This window comes from Orcinus orca, chromosome 4 (assembly GCF_937001465.1).
Source record: "Orcinus orca chromosome 4, mOrcOrc1.1, whole genome shotgun sequence".
Classification (NCBI taxonomy): domain Eukaryota; kingdom Metazoa; phylum Chordata; class Mammalia; order Artiodactyla; family Delphinidae; genus Orcinus; species Orcinus orca.
The window spans coordinates 127571533-127588997 of NC_064562.1; the positions used below are offsets into that span (position 1 = coordinate 127571533).

Here is a 17465-nt window from a genome sequence, read left to right on the forward strand (position 1 = left end):
GGAGTTTTCCAATTAAACTAATAATAACTGAGTTAATAATTGATTTATCTGCAATCTGTGCAGTTGATCAAGAAATATGCACTGTCTGCTGTGTGACCAGCATTACTGGGAAGAAATTATTGTTGAGAAAAGACTGCAGCCAATATAAAGGAACCTCCCAGGGGTGGTTTTAACTTTCCTAAGTTTACAGTGAAGGCAGGAACAGAGAGTTCTCAATGAGAAGAGAGCGCCTTTTTGTGCATACCCTTGAGGGCAAGAATCATGTCTTAATTATCTTTGCATCTCTAGAAGAGAGAACAGAACCTGGCACTTAGCAGGTGCACAATAATGTTTGCTGAAGGAGTATTGCAATCTTTCTGGGCCAATGTAGAGAATGAGTGAATTACTTCATTCTTTTCCATCTAATGACCTCCCTCTCTCCACTTTTCCCCATTTCCCTGCATAGGCTGCCATGATGAGGAAGTGTGTTTTGGCATCCCTAGTGGAGAATGAAATTCATTTTCCTATAGAAGACACGCTTAATACAGCAGTTTAGATGTAATCGAAAACTGTTTGGGGGGATGCAAAGGGTTTTGTGGGATATCCAGGAACTCATCGGGTCACATATAGTTTCTAGGACCAAATGTGTTCAAACTTGGGAACCCATCCTTTTTCTAAGTTAGGTTCTCACATCCACCTTTTTTTTTTTTTTCTAGTAGGCTTTTCTACTATTCTTGCTGCTATGACTCTGTAGAGGAAATAAATATCAAGAGTGCCTTTCACTTAAGATAAAAAGATATTTATCAAAGGATAAGTGGTGCTGTGGGGGATTGTTCTGAATTTATCCATGGTTATTTTATTTGACTTTGCAAGGCATTTAGTGGGGCATAAAAGATAGATGTATATTAAGCAGTTAACTAGCTTGTGTAATTAATACAGAGAAGTAGCATAGCAATCTTGAGAGAGGGAAATTTTAATATAGTTTGTTGTTAGAAAAAGCTCCATGATCAGTTTGGGACTTGAGGTGGGTAGATTTTAGGGAGAAGGAAGAAAATAAGGGTAGTATTTTTTAACTGTGAATTTTTCACTGACCCACCTAACTGATGCAGTTCATGGTTGCTCCTCCGCCTAACAGCTCTGGTAACATTTCCTTAACAGAAAGCTGAACATTCTGTATTGTGATTTATCCATCTCCTTTAAAATAGACCATTTTGAGTAAAACACTTGAAGACAGATATATTTGAGTAATAATTGGGGATATTTGAACTTTATTCTGAGGATGCTGAAGACTAGAAAAAAATGGTTTATGAAGAAAAAAATTACAACAGTCTGGAGGTCAGATTGGAGGAGAAAAACCTGAAGGTGGTGAGACAGCAAATTCTGCTGATTAAAATAGTTCATATATATGAGAGAAAAAGAGGGGGTACAGTGGTGCTAGGAATAGAATGGAAAAAATAAGAATACGTAAGATACATTTCCAAAGTAGAAACAAAAATGATTTTATTTACTGGGTATGAGAGACTGGAAAGAGAAAAGGGAAAATGACAGAAGTTTTAAGCCTAGTAGACTTTTTATTTCTGTCCAGACTGGTGGGTAAAACTCCACAGCATTTCTACCAGTGCCAAAATTGTTTTCCAGGTCTAAATAATTTGTATCATAACTGTCAGCATTTCTGTTTTCCCTCATTATTTTTCTTACTTCATTTGTTAACCTTGAGAAAATTAGGTTCTGTAACTCATATGTTTTCCAATGTATTGTTGTCTATTAGAAAAAAGAAAAAGAAATTGAAAAGGAAGACAGCTACATCACATTCTGTTTGATACTGAATCACTGGCTATTTAATCTGCTTATTAAATTCTCTTTGAGTCATTTTTTTCCCCTTTAAAATGTAGGTTCATAGATTCAAGGACTTTTAGCAATATAGAAGTAGAGAATTATCTAGGAAAAATAAGAGAATGATCATACATTCAGAGATATGTAGAAACTAAGGCCCAGGTCAATTATAGGATTTGTTGTGAGCATGTTGTTAGTTGTTAGAATGCTGATGAAAACCTACGTGTGCTGACTTTCAAACCATTGCTCCTTATTGTACACTATAGTAATGCTTGCAAAACTACTTTGTGTGTGAAATCTTGTGAAATCTTCCAAATGTTTACAACCAAGCTAACTGTTAAAACTTACTGCACAGACATGTATGTAAATGACTGCAGAGAATTTGTTTAGTTTCCACTTAAATTTAGACAGTCATGAAGAGCAATTTGGCATTTATCTCCTCATCTGTAGGATAATGTGTATTTTTTGAAACTTTCTGTTGAAGAGATAATTTTCTGTCAGTTTCTTACATTTCTGTACATTTTGCAAGCAGAGGCACTGGCTGTCTTTGTTCCAGACTATATTTTCCAAGATGTTCGTATAGCAAATAGCCCTGCGAGATAGGGGAGAGAAGCTCAGGCATGCTTACTATCCAATATAGTAAAGATAATGGCTCCCTCAGGAGCAAAGTACAGATATGCTTATTGCCTATTATAAAAGATTCAGGGTCCCAAAACTCAGGGTTCCTCTCCCGTGTGCAGCCAACCCAATGAGTGTGCAGGTATGCATTTGGACCATAGAAGTTACCGCTGTGAAAATTGAGAGTAAGGGAAACTGACACAAGTATGCTGATGACCATGCTGCTTGCTATGCCATGAGTCATAAAATTCTTTGTCTCAGACCCAGGAGTTTCATATCTTCTGGCAGCATCCATGAAACTGCAGCAGGCTAACTTGTTAGCTTGCAAGTAAGATCTCAGACCCTTCACAATTCTTAACAGTTTCTAGGTAGAGAGGTTTGTGGACCCTGGAAAAGTCTGATAATTGGCTAGGCATAAAGAAAATTTGAAATGCTGTATATCGGTTTTTACTTGGTTAGACTTCTGTAGTTTTAGATACAACAGCCAGAGATCCAAGTGTGGCATTAATATCCTGGGGCTCAGTGATAGGATTTGTGAAATAACACTCGCTATTACCCTTTACAACCCATATAGCATTGAATACATTATTGTTATATTCTGAATGTTTCTGTGAATTGCATACTGAGAAAAGTTATTTTTGGACACTTATGCAGGATCGGCTGGCAAGCAGATATTATATAGTAATTTGTATAGATAGTCAATGTGACCAAAATGGATGGATTGACTCTACTTTAGTTCCTGAATTTTGCAAGAACTTCCTTGAGGAAAATTCTTTTTCCTACCTGAATTTGGAATCTCTCTTTTCCAGGCCTGCTTATCACTATGTTATCAAGGCCCAAGGCACAATCTGTTCTTGGTAGTTAAGCAGATTGAATAATTAAAATAGACATTGTCTGTTTTAGTTTTACTACCAAGCCATAAACAGGAAACGTGAGGCCTAAATAGAAGAGAATACCACAAATATTGAATGATAACGAGAACCCACTAGATACATAGGTTTTCTTAAGGCCCAGAACAAATAATATCCAACATTTACACAAATCAGCACTAAAGATAAATTCTGGGCTGTAGTAAGTGTGTAGTTAACAAGTTAATAATCTTGCCTCCAATCATTTTCCTGGTACAGAGTTTAAAGCTAACAATGAATGTGGGTGCACTGCATGTCTCTCTTTTTAGACATTAGCTAAAGTTAGCTCTAAGCTATTTTATATACTTCTGTTTTCTTTTTAAGCGTTTTTATTATCATATTTTTTTGTACAGGAGAATTTAAGGTTGTTATGAGGTCATACTGATATTATATAGAAGGATAGAATGGATGAAAGAGTGAGGGAGAAGCGCAGTGGTTAAGAATCTGCCTGCCAATGCAGGGGTCATGGGTTCGAGCCCTGGTCCGGGAAGATCCCACATGCCGCAGAGCAGCTAAGCCCGTGTGCCACAACTACTGAGCCTGTGCTCTAGAGCCCGCGAGCCACAACTACTGAAGCCCATGTGCCTAGAGCCCGTGCTCCACAACAAGAGAAGCCACTGCAGTGAGAAGCCCATGCCCCGCAAGAAAGAGTAGCCCCTGCTCGCCGCAACTAAAGAAAGCCTGTGCACAGCATTGAAGACCCAAAGCAGCCATAAATAAATAAATAAATTTATTAAAAAAAAAAAAAGGGTGAGTGAGAGGCCAAGGAGAGTGGAAAGAAAGAGTAAAAAGAAAAAGTGCAAAACAAGCTGTACTTCAAATGTAAAATACTTCCTGTGAATTTATTAGCCACAGTGGCTCACAGTCAAAGTGTAATACATGAAACTCATCTTCAGAGATCAACAGAGACTCCGCTTTGAAAGGAAGTAGTTGACTTTGACCCAGTAATATGTAGTTAATTATTCCAGGAATTAATATTGATAACCTTTTTTGTAATAAAATAAATAAATAAAAGAATGCAGAAGACAGCATTTCTAGCTAGCAGAGTCTGTTCATTTGGGAAAAGACCTTGTGTTTATAGTATGCAAAATCAGCCCTTGTACTTCATCTCCCTCATGGCCTACTTCACTTGCTAACCATCTGTGGCAAATTGCATTTTCCAAGATGGCTCCCATCCCATATGTTCTTCTTCCAGTTGACCTTTCCACCCTTCCCATCAAGAGGTGGAGTCCATTTCTTTACCTCCTGAATCTGGATTGGCCCTGTGACTGCCTTGACCAATAAAATATGGCAGCGCCCTTAACTGGTCCGGCACTTTCCAAGTCCTGCCTCTTAGAAGCAGCTATCATGGAAGAATACAACCACCTTGAGACCACCATACAGTTAGAAGCCTCAGCCATGTGGAGAGATCCTGGAACATGAGATGCCGCGTGGATAGAGAGAAGCCAATCAGCACCCAGATATATGGGTGAGGATGCCATTGTGGAAGTGGAACCTCCAGCCCCAGCTGCCTCGTTTGTCACCACATGAATATGAATGAACCAGTCAGCTGAGCCCTTCCAGAATCCCAGGCCCACAAGTTTGTGAGCAAAATAAAATTACTGTTTTAAACCACTAGTTTATGAGGTAGTTTGCAATGGCAATACATACTTAGAACACCATCAGTCTGGACTGGATAGTAGTTAGAAGTCTGAGAGCACTAATAGATAATAAACTCTTCACTTTGACCATTGTTTTCTAAATGGGAGGAATAGTAGTGGTCATTTATTAATAATTCATTCTCAGGAGTGATAAGATAGCAAACGGGCTTCAGTTGTCATCTGTCTTTTTTATTATAGCCATTTGTTTAAAGGCTCTTTGGAGCTTTAATGTTCATGTTATCACCACTTTTTTTTTTTTTTTGCGGTACGCGGACCTCTCACTGTTGTGGCCTCTCCTGTTGCGGAGCACAGGCTCTGGACGCGCAGGCTCAGCGGCCATGGCTCACGGGCCCAGCCGCTCCGCGGCATGTGGGATCTTCCCGGACCAGGGCACGAACCTGTGTCCCCTGCATCGGCAGGCGGACTCTCAACCACTGCGCCACCAGGGAAGCCCTATCACTACTTTTTTTTTTTTTTTTTTTAATCATTCTTGAGAGTCTTTGGCAAAGAGTTAGCACTGTGGAAAAACAATTGATCCTCCTTTGCCTTCTCCCACTATGAATCTGTTATAGTAAACCCTGGTCTAAACTTGGGATGTTTTGCAACATTAAGAAATGTATTATTTTGTTTTATTCAGTTCCCTACTTCTAATGCCTGAAACATTTCTGCCTGGTGTATAATGAATCATATATTTTTTTTCCCCCATTCTGTGAGTAACGAGCCATCACTGGGCCTGTATGTTTGCTGAGAAGGGAGGGCTTCTTAAAGTTCATTTTAGTAGAGAGACACCCCACTGGAAGACATCAATACTAGATTAGGAATGAGAAAACTTGGAATTTAATTCAAAGTGCTACTAACTGTAGGTACAGCGTTGGGTAAGTAGCATAACCAAGTTGGGCTCCAATTTTCTTGTTAAAAGTGAGAAGCTGGATACAGTAGTCTCTAAGTTACCTTCTAACATTGTGATTCTTTGTGGTTTTGTCACTTCTATTACCACCATAGTTATGCATCTTTCAAAATATGATTTATGTTTATATGAGACTTAAGCCTCTAGATTATTTTTATGTTGGGTATTTATCAATGGACACATACTTTCTCTTCATAGTTAAGAGAGAAAAAAAATGCCCTTACTTTCAAGCTGGTTTAAGGTTTAAAATGTTTACAGTTATAAAGTTAAATTGCTTTGAAAAAATATGTCTGTCAAGGACACAGCCTGCCCCAATGTGCCATTCATTTGCATCTGTAAGGAAACCCAATTATAACAGCTATTTTCAAGAACTCACATCACTGGAGACTGAGCAGAGAGACCCTAGAGTAGAGCACGCAAGTAACAGCACGTCCTAAAAAACTGACCTAGACAGGGACACAGACATGGTGAGCTCAGCCACATTTTGTTATTCTCCCGTAAAATTCTACCTTTGATCTCAAGTATTTTTGCTGATATTGATGTAACATGAGACTATAATCAATCACTATGCTAATTTAAATAAGTGGATGCCTCCCGTGAAGTGAGGCGCTAAAATTGTTTGCCGTGGGTTCCAAAAGCTCCTCTTTATGCTGGACATGGTAAGTTTTGCAACCAAATACCTCTTTGGTAAACCTTATGTAAGACTGGCTTAAAGGGAAAGAAGTAGGTCCCTAATCAATTGTTGCTGCTGCTTCTTTAAGATCCATGTCAGTGAAACATCTACTGAGCCTGCTCCAGTCTGGGGTTGGACACATACCATGTTTACATGAGAAACAAGGGTCCTTCTTCCCAATTATTCCCTGAGGGGCATGGTTGTTTAGTGGACTAATTTCTTTTTTTGCGGTACGCGGGCCTCTCACTGCTGTGGCCTCTCCCGTTGCGGAGCACAGGCTCCGGACGCGCAGGCTCAGCGGCCATGGCTCACGGGCCCAGCCGCTCTTCGGCATGTGGGATCTTCCCGGACCGGGACACGAACCTGTGTCCCCTGCATCGGCAGGCGGACTCTCAACTACTGCGCCACCAGGGAAGCCCTCTCTCTAATTTCTGTTACACCTTATGTAAGAGCTGAGGGTTCTTTAACTTAAAATAAAAATAGATAAGATTTGCCATAGGCTTTGTAAGTTCACCCATGTGCAGATTACCATGGTGTAAAGGCTGCTCAGTGAGGTGGCCTGAGTCCTGGATCCTGGTCTTCCTTCTACTACTAACTAGTTATGGAACCTTGGGGAAAATTTCTGATCTTTCTGAGTCTTGTTCTTTCTTTGTTAAATGAGATGGATTTCCAAAATTTTTCTTTGAGGCCTCTTCTCAATATGAGACTTTAACAAAGATGAGGTCTCCTTCTTCTTGCTATTTAGGAAGGATGTCTCCCCACCGCCCTCTTCTTACTTCTCACTTCCTTCCAGAACTTATGAATGTAGCACCGTTAATGGTGACAGACTAACTAATGCATCTGTCCGCTCCACCATCATTATTCTCCCAGACTGCTGATTGGCCTCTTAAACACAACTCTTCACATTCATTCTCTGTTCAGGTCCCATTGAATAGCTCTTTATAAAGAATGTTCTTAAAAAAACATATCTTATCATCTTACTTCTCTCCTTAGGTCATTAAAACGACTTCACATGGCTTTGCAGTCTGAATCCCAAATCCTTAACATGGCTTACTGGACTCTTTATGCCTCAGTCCCTACCTATACTTCTGGCCTCTTCTCATGACTCCCTCTTCTTTGCTTTGCTGTAGCCTAGAATATCCCACAGAAGACTGAAGGAGTGGCTCTGTGAAGATGACTACTTTGTTTTAGTTTAAATTAGCTGCAATAAGCACAAAGGATATACTTTTGCCAAAGGACACCTGGTGACATCAGGCTGAGGGATGTTGCTGTGTGTGGCTTCTTAAGTCTTCCCAGTTCTTCATAGGAGATGCACTCAGTTTCGTGATCATGGAATCTTTCCCGTCCAGGGTGAGGACTGGATTTTTCTGTCTCCAAATGTGTTCCTCGAAGCTCCAGAATAAGTATGTTACATGGTTGCAAAATCTGCTTTCTTCTGGCCATCTCCACCTGGTTTTGACATCCTAGTTCTGAGTACATATTCTTTGTAAGCTAACAGGGTCATCTTGCTACATGATTCACAAGTTATATAATAATGTTTAGGTATCACACTTGGATACCTACATGGGGCAATAACCAGTCTGTGGACAGGCACACTTGTTGAACCGTTAAGCCCCAGGGTGAAGTCATTACTGCAGGCCTGACTAGGAGCTACCCCCATACAACCATGGGGGCCTTGTCTCAGTTCTGCCAATTGCACGTTCCTCCCCACCAGAGGGCATTCATCTGTGCTGTTGATTCTGCTTGAATCATTCTTCCCAAATCTCACCTTATACTTCCCTTTCCACTTAGATCATTCCTAGTCATCATTCAAGTCTTCTCAATATTCAAGTCACTTCCACTCAGAAACTTGCTCTGTTCTTTCAGACTACGTTGGATGTCCCTTTTTTATGCTTTCATAAAAGCTTAAAAAGCGTCCTCCTAAGAGAACAGGACCCTTAAAATCCCCTATAGAGTTATTATGCTTCTAGTTCAATGACCATCACCACCTTTATACTGTAAACTCCTTAAAGGCAAAGATTATTTAATTCATGCTAAAGCCCCTAAACCAGGGAGCCTGGCGTATAGCAGTCTGTCATCCAACAGAATATGTGTTACATGAAATAGATGAATGATGGAAGAGGAGTACAGGGGAGAGAAGGAGGAGAGGATCCCAGGGAGGGCGAGGAAGTACTTTCTGCTGATGCCGATGGTGGGACAGCAAAGAACTGGGAGAGGAAAACGAAGAAGGCTTCTTGCCTGGCCCTTGAGCCTGACTTTAGCTTCCAAGGAGGTGTAACTGTTAAATAGACTCCCTCCAGGTCTCCTAAGGAACATAAACGATATGGAATAAGACTTGCGCAGAACTCCTGGCAATTCAGACAAAGCACCAGAGGAGAGCAGTTCTGAGTTCAGCACTATGTACATTCCAACCATTGTGAACTTTGAGCAACTAATTTTTTCATTTGTTTGCTATCTTTCCTTCATTTTCTCCCCACTGATAACAAAAATATTAAAAAAAAAAAAAAGAAAAATCCTTAGAGAACCTCGAGAAGGCGTTGTATTTGCTTATATGATAGACTTGCATTCTATGTGTTCATACTCAGTGGGGCAGAGAAGGGAGACTACTATGCTCAGAAGCAGTGACTTCTGGAAATAGGAAAAGCAGCAAAGGATTTATCCAGGAAGAGAGACAGGATGAAGAGGAAAGTGGACAAAATCTGTTCTGAGATTCTGATCCCCTAGAGCTGTCAGGCATCCCTTTCCCCTACCCACCAACTAATCAACAATGTTGCTCACCTCTAATTACTTGTATTCCTCCTTTTTCTTTTTGTTCTTTAAATGAGACTAGCACCTTTGCTCCAGGGCACAAGATCCATTTCCAATGGCTAAAAGCTTTGATGCACTGCAAGCGTCATTCATGTAACAGGCAACCTAAAATAGAAATGTGACTCCATATTCCCTGGAAAACATGAGTAGATGTGATTAGTTACCACAGGCTAACTGTTGTAACGAACAACACCATAACGACAAAGCACTCACGAGAAAAATTACTCAGGTTGAATGAGGGTCAGTTGAGGAGGGAACAGGAAGAAGAGGGTCCCTCCTCCACACAGTGATTTAGGGACTAAGGCTTTTTTGGACCTGTTGCTCTTCCACCTTCCAGGTTATATCTTCCTCTGTATTCAGCCACTAGATGGGAAAAACAGGTAAGATTGCTCATGGGGGGACTTCAATGGAGGTCCAGTGGTTAAGACTTTGTGCTTCCACTGCAGGGGCATGGGTTTGATCCCTGGTTGGGGAACTAGGATCCTGCATGCCACTTGGCATGGCCACAAAAAAAAAAAAAGCTTGCTCATGGGAAGGTTGTATTAGCTAGGCCTGAGAGTGGCATACACTTCCACCCACATTCTATAGGCTGGTGTAATAGGGGCGGAGCCGGTGCACAGCCGTTAGTGTGAGAGCCTGAGCACGTGAGTTAGTCCTGCTCTGCCACCAGTCAGCCTGGCAGTGGTTCTTGCAGCAGAGAGCACGGTGAGAGCTGGATTGCGGCCTTCTTCCTGGGGCCCTCCAGGCCCTCTGGGGCCCTCCAGGGCTGGTGAGTGAGCTGAGGGGCCCTGGGACAGGCTGAGGGCTGTGTCCCGCAGAGCTCCGGGGCCCTGGCCGTGGCGTCCGCTGGCTGGGCCCAGGCCTTGAAGCAGTGGCGAACCCCTCCCGCTCCCCACCCCCCGCAACTGAATGGTGGCTCCAGTCTCCATAGGTCGCAGTGCACGGGGGCCTCAGCAACTGGAGTATATGAACACTGCCATTAAGGTAACAGCTTCAACCAGCCTGAGTCTCTCTGTTCACGTTTCCAGAATTGGTCCAGTTTAGGTCAGTTGTCTACCCCAAGGAGGTGGCCCGAGGTCGGGCTTACGTGGTAAGGACACTGCACATCCTTAGTTCAGGTCCACCTCTGTGCTTGGGGCTCTTCTCAAAGAGGGCAATTGTCGTGAGCTGGGGATTCACCTGATGGGTATTTGCTACAACACGTATGTATTCCTGTCGATCCCATACAAATGATTCTCTCCAGTTTAAATGAAAAGCCTGAGGGCTGGCTGGGTCCTGGGCGCCGGGCTCCCTCAGTGATGACGGCTGGGCAGGGTCTGGGGACCTGGCCCTGAGGGCGCTGCCAGCTGAGATCTGCCTCCTCAGCTGGGCCTGGGCAGTGCTGGGAGGACCCAGATGGGGTACTGGATGAACGTTCTCAGGCAGGGTAACTGCCCGCGCAGGGATCCCCTCCTCTTAGCCGGGGTCTGGACCTCAGAGGGCGAAAGTTGAGCCTTGGGACCTTGCGCTTTCTGGTCAGACCAGAGAATAACATTTGTTTTGGTGGAGGTTAACAGAACATCATGACCTGACCGAGAACAAAGGATCATGAAAATAAAAAAAAAGAGAGAGAACAAAGGATCTGACCGCAAGAAGTATGCAACAACTAACATGCCGCTCCCTCATCTTTCCTATAAAAGGGCTTTGCTGAAAGCTTTCAGCGAGTTGGGGTTTTTAAGGCATGAGCCAGCCATCCTTGTCTGGCCTGCAATAAACCTTTCGCTGCTCTAAACTCCGAAGTTTTGGTATTGGTTGGCCTCACTGCGCATTGGGCACACAGACTTGCGTGCCATAACACTAGGACTAGGTCATATGGCTGGGTCCAGCTGCAAGGGTGGCTGGAAAATATGGTTGTATTACTTTCCTAGGATTGCCGTAACAAAGGGCCACAGACTGGGTGGCTTAAAATAACAGAACTTTATCCTCTCACAGTTATGGAGGATAGAAGTCTGCAATCAAGGTGTTGTCAGAGCCATGCTCCTTCTGAAAGTTCTAGAAAAGGATCCTTCCTTACCTCTTCCTAGCTTCTGGTGGTTGTTGGCAATTGGTCTTCTTTGGCTTGCAGCTACATTGCTCCTACCTCAGTCTTCACATGGCCATCTTCCCGCTGTGTGTCTCTGTGCCCAAATTTCCCCCTCTTTATAAGGATACCAGTCATTGGATTAAGGCTCACCCTAATCCACCCATCCTCATCTTAACATGATTTCATCACATTCACAGTGCTGGAGGGTTAGGACTTAAACATAGACACAATTGCTTACACTTAAGGGAAATTTACCCCGCTCAGATAAATGACAGAAGAAGCAAAATATCAAGAATGGGTAGGTAGGATAGAAATGAGGTACAGAGTCAGTGGCCTTGGCCCAAAACACTGCTGGGCACGGGACATATCCTGATATGATTTGAACCCAGCCATGATACCACTTCCTCTCTCTGATGCCAATCACCAGGGCCAGTCCCACTTTGAGCCCCTCTTGCTGTGCCTGGAGTCATGTCCACTCTGTCATGTACCCAGGGTTCTCCTGCCAGCTGCAGTTGGACAACAACATGGAACAGCAGGCCTATTAAAATTAATATAATCACCTCTAAAACGCCATGCCTATAAAAATATGCTTAACATAAAACTAATAAAGGTTTCCTTTTTCTACTCGGGTCACTGTCAACCGACTGTAGTTTCCGCTCTTGGCAGTTTCCATCTTCCTGCACTTTATTACGCGGCTGCTCTTCATTGAAGCCGGCCATGATATAATAAAAGAACAGTGACATTAGAATCAGAAGAACGTTAGCTCTGTATCTTATTAACCTTGTTATCTTGGGAAAGTCACCAAAACTGCTTTTTACCTCAGTTTTTTCACCTGTGCTATGATTGATCTTAACCTTTTTCCATGTGTGGTTGTGAGAATCCCATAAAGTTACTAAATATTTGTGTCTCTCAAATGCCAGGATTGTTATAAGTGCTTGGGATATATCAGTGAGCAGACAGAGATCTCAGTCTTCATGGATTTTCTATTTTGGAGCTAAAAATTATACAAATTATAAAATGCTTTAAAATGTAACGTACTATTATCGCTGCTATGTTATCTGCAGCAACTCCAATTTCTCAAGTGTCTTTAAAAATCTTATTATGCATAGCTCCTAGAGGTCAGAAAGTACACAAAATAATCTAAGAAATGAAGAATTTACCCATTAGAAGTTTAACCATAAGCATAGACTCATGGTAGAGATTTAAAATGTTTCCTTATTGCATTTAATAATAAACCTTGGGCCCCTATTATATGCTACGCGATGTGTTAGGTTCCACGTGTGATGCAAAGATAGACACATCCTGCCCTCAAGGAGCTTAGCGTCCAGTTGGACACGTGCCCACAAAAAACTGCACTATAGGGCTTCCCTGGTGGCGCAGTGGTTGAGAGTCCGCCTGCCGATGCAGGGGACATGGGTTCGTGCCCCGGTCCGGGAAGATCTCACATGCCGCGGAGCAGCTGGGCCCGTGGGCCATGGCCGCTGAGCCTGCGCGTCCAGAGCCTGTGCTCCGCAATGGGAGAGGCCACAACAGTGAGAGGCCCGCGTACCTCAAAACAACAACAACAACAAAAAAAACTGCACTATGAGGACGGGCAGGGAGGAGTGCCCACTAGAGAGGCACTGAGAAATTGATTGAAAGCTTCAAAAGAGAAACCCCCCGCATTCACAGTACCATAACATGTTGTTGATGTTCTCTGTACGTATAAAATGTACCTTCTAAAGCTGTAATGAACATAATGTTACTAGCACCTGTTTATCTATGTGCTGAGATTTTTATTTTACAGTTTGAGGATGGGTGCTGACCTCTGTGGCATGCTGGTCTAGTATGTGTGCAGTACTTTCACTCTGTAAAGAAAGTATACTGTATAAAAAGTTTAGAAGAAGCAGCAAGAGGTTATAGCTCATTGTCAGAATCGGAGGCCTGCATCTGAGTGTTTAAGCCGTGTACTATATATTTGAATGTTGACAGAGGAGGCACTGTTACAAGAGGCGGTTCAAACATAATCAGAAGTTGCTTGGGGCTTCCCTGGTGGTGCAACGGTTAAGACTCCACACTCCCAATGCAGGGGGCCGGGGTTTGATCCCTGGTCAGGGAACTAGATCCCACATGCATGCTGCAACTAAGGAGCCCATGTGCCACAACTAAGGAGCTGGTGCAACCAAAAAAATAAATTAAAAAAAAAAAGTTGCTGATTCATAAAGTAGTGAAATATGAAGTACATCTGTTTGCGATATACACTGCAGAGGTGATGTAAAAGCAATGATTAGGTTCCAAATTGGGCTACCAAACCGATTGATTGAAAAACCCATTCTGGCGTCACATGAGAATGAAGGATATTAGTAACATATCTCTCCTATGGATCCAGTTGCTAGAAAAGTTTTCCTTTTCCCTTCTTTTCCCCTTTTGGAGTATCATAGTTTTCCTAAAATGTTTGACAAGGAGTTCCCATTTTAGGACTTTTGAACTGCTTTTCTCTTTGCTTTGAGGGCAGGATTAGTGTCTATCTTTACATCCCACATGGAACCTAAAACATTGCATGGCATATGATAGGGGCCCAAGGTTTATTTTTAAATGCAATAAGGAAATAATCTTCCTCCAGATAATTGCTTGGCTTGGTCCCTAACTTCATTCAGGTTTCTAGAGAGGGTTCTATCTACCTTATCTAAAATAGCATCTGTTCCCCATCACTCTTTATCCTACTTTTTTCCGCCATAGCCCTTACCACTATTATTTTTGTTTACTGTCTATTTTCCCTGTTAGAATATAAGCACCGTGATTGCAAAAAATGTTGCCTGTTTTGTTCACCATTATATCCCTGGTGGTTAGGGCAGTGTGTCCCTAGTGCTTAGTTCCTACCACATGGTAGATATTCAATAAATATTTATTGAGTAAATTAATCCAGTTTCCAGGCTGAGGGTGCTCCTAAGAAAGGTCAAAAAGGGAGGCACATTGGGGACAAGTGAGGGAATGAGTGAGGGGTTCGGTGAGGGGATAGCGGAGGAGTGGGATGGTATCAGGAGGGATTTTCATGAAGTCTCTGACAACAGTGGGAGTTGGGCTCTTAGAAGCTTCTGTAGAAGTTCCTGTAGGGTTTTGTTTAGGAAAAAAGGGTCCTATTGCTTCTGTCCTGTTTGTGGGATCCAAGGCATCACGGTGGGATGGGTCTGCTCAAGCAGAAGGAGGGTGGAGGGAATGAGAGGCAGCAAGGTGGGGCTGACCCTAGATGAGGAAGTGGCAAGGGTCTCAGGGGAGGTCAGGCAGAGATAAGGAGCAATCCCGACAGCAGTGGGGAGAAAAGCTGAGTTTTTCTTGCTGTGTTTACTGGAAAGGTGAATTCCCAATTTTGGTAGCTGTTTTCCTGTAAGAAACCTTTTTAAGATATACTTTTCTGAGTTGAAAATTACCTATATTTGTAATAATAATAGGATTAACAATAGCAATAACGCATTTACATAGGGACCTTCAATTTGCAAAGTGTATTTATATACATTATCTCATTGGTTTAATCCTTACTCTATTTTTCCCATTTCAGTATTCTGTGTGTTGTGCTTTGAGTTTGTTTTCTAGGAATAGGGATGAGTGTTTAGTGTGTGCATGTGTGTATTTGTACAAAACATGTTGGGCTCTGGTTGCGTCCACAATTTAACATGTTTAAACATACATATATGGCCACCTCAGTCCAATAGGATAAAATTGGGTTTCTTGTTATAAAAACAGGTTCTAATTTCTTTTCTTATCAAGAAGAATTCTGGAACTTTATAAGCTCCTGGAGAGCAGGAATTGTGTTTTATTCATCAGTCAATAGAGAGAATTAGGTTAAGAAGATTTAAAAGATCAGTTATAAAATGTTTTAACTCCACAACTTTCTTATATTTGTATTACCCATAGTGTCATTTTTGTTTTTAATTTTATTTATTTATTTATTTATGGCTGTGTTGGGTCTTCGTTTCTGTGCGAGGGCTTTCTCTAGTTGTGGCAAGTGGGGGCCACTCTTCATCGCGGTGCATGGGCCTCTCACTATCGCGGTCTCTCTTGTTGCGGAGCACAGGCTCCAGACACGCAGACTCAGTAATTGTGGCTCACGGGCCCAGTTGCTCCGTGGCATGTGGGATCTTCCCAGACCAGGGCTCGAACCCGTGTCCCCTGCATTGGCAGGCAGATTCTCAACCACTGCGCCACCAGGGAAGCCCACCCATAGTGTCTTTAATGTACCACTGCATCATGCTTGGTTCCGGGAAATTCAGCAATCTCCCCCAACCCAAACACACACGCGCACACACACACGCGCACGCACACACAAAGCTCAGTCTCTGGCTTTAAGAAGCTCTTGGCCTGTCGAAAGTAGACAGCTGGGTAAACGTGCAATTGTGAAACAGTGTTACGGGCGCTATGTCAGAAAGGCTCAGTGCAAAGGGGAGGCACAGAAGAGGGACAGGTCTGTTACCTGACTGCTGGGGAGCCTGCTCACAAGGCTTTATAACAGAAATCATCCTTGAGCTGAGTTTTGAAAGATTATCGTCTGGAATCAAGTGAATAACATCTTAAAAATATAACTTTCTTACATTTACCTTAGGATATTAATAGCTAATCCTGTTCCTTGAGTAGCCTCTTCGCCAGCTAAAATGTGCCTCTTCAGGTTCAGAGACATTCAAGGATGTTATAGTTTTCTCATTACGCACTGTATCTGCTCTGTGTTGAAGTACCTGTAGGAAGAAAATTAAGTGCAGGTTTTGTGTGTGGGTTGAGAGCCATTGGGACTGCGGGTGTGTCAAAAACCAACCAGCAGTGTCCCCAAATCATTCGAGTCCCTGGCATGTTTTTTTTAAGGCTTTCTTCCTTGTAACCGGTCCCTGATGGTAATTGGTTGAATCAGATTGAACAATGCAGTCATATAAACAGTTGTGGCAGCTGCTGCCATGGCAACGTCACCGTCCTCACCCTCCCAGTGCGCGCCCCTTCCCCACCCCTCCTCCTCTAGCTTTCCTCCAGTAAGTGCATACTCGCTAGTGGTCTGGACAGGCGGCAGGGTTTAATGGCAGCGCTGTTTTCTTTCCAAACTGTTCAAAATGATGAACGAAGATGCAGCTCAGAAAAGCGACAGTGGGGAGAAGTTCAATGGCAGTAGTCAGAGAAGAAAAAGACCCAAAAAGGTAAACTGCTGGAATTAGGAATGTCTGTGTAGAGATGTGTGTGTATGTGTGAGTGTGTAATATCAGTGAGGCTGTAAAAACCATGGAGCATTAAGAGTAACTACAGACTATAGCTGTGCAAGCATTGCTTTTTAAAGAGGTAGGTGCAAAGCGCTGCTTTCTGAGAATAGGAAAGAGACCTCGGTTCATAATAGATAACGTTGACTGGAGCGTGGTGAAATGCACAGAGATAAGGTGTGTTTGGCATGTGGATTATTGAGGACTGTGGCCGCTGATGGATGCTTCTGGTATTAACTGGGTACAGAGAGAGTCATTTTATTTTTAGAATGGGTGAGTTTAAAAGGAACTGTTAAGCAAGGTGGATTGTGGAGCAAAAGGAAGATTCGGGGCCAGATGTTTTGGCTCCGTGACGATCTTGAGATGGCTGGACAGCAAATGCGTTTTGGATCCGTGCTAAGTGTATTCTTCCTAAGGAGAAAAGACTGATGTGACAGGAGAAATTTGATCCCCAGCATGACATTTCTTTGGTTTGCTTAGCTCCTTTGCAGTTTTTCCAGACATTAATGTGATAGCTCTTTCATTGATTAAGATAAACGGCTAAAGATATCATGGGTTAGGGGGTGTTGGGCACACAAAGCAGTCTGTAGGATTTCCTACCCTGGCATACATTCCCACACCCTTGATTTTCATGGAAGCATACCAGTGAGAAACAGTGGGAAAAGATGTGAACTATTCAGCCCCACCCAGTGCCAGCACTTCTTTCTTTATGGCCTGACTCCTGGGAAACTGTTGCAGCCTCACAGAGCTCTTTGAGCTCCACCTCTGAAGGAGATGCCTTTTAAATAAAGTCTCCTAAAATCCATTTATTTCCTGAGTCAATAATA

The 17465-nt window shown here is 42.7% G+C and overlaps 1 protein-coding gene across 19 annotated transcripts in view; it reads left to right on the forward strand.

Moving 5' to 3' along the window:
• ANK2 (ankyrin 2) overlaps positions 1–17465 on the forward strand; it is a 683094-nt gene that overhangs the window by 326900 nt on the left and 338729 nt on the right. For 4 of the 19 annotated variants that reach the window (XM_049708928.1, XM_033437905.2, XM_049708941.1 and 1 more), the window contains exon 1: positions 16414–16581. The exons of 8 other annotated variants lie outside the window; for them this stretch is intronic. In XM_049708928.1, coding sequence (XP_049564885.1) covers positions 16498–16581 — 84 coding nt within the window. In that variant the 5' untranslated portion in view covers positions 16414–16497. Of the gene's footprint in view, positions 1–16192; positions 16582–17465 lie in introns of those variants that run through there. 7 more of the 19 variants (XM_033438105.2, XM_033437989.2, XM_033438045.2 and 4 more) reach the window with 4 other exon arrangements.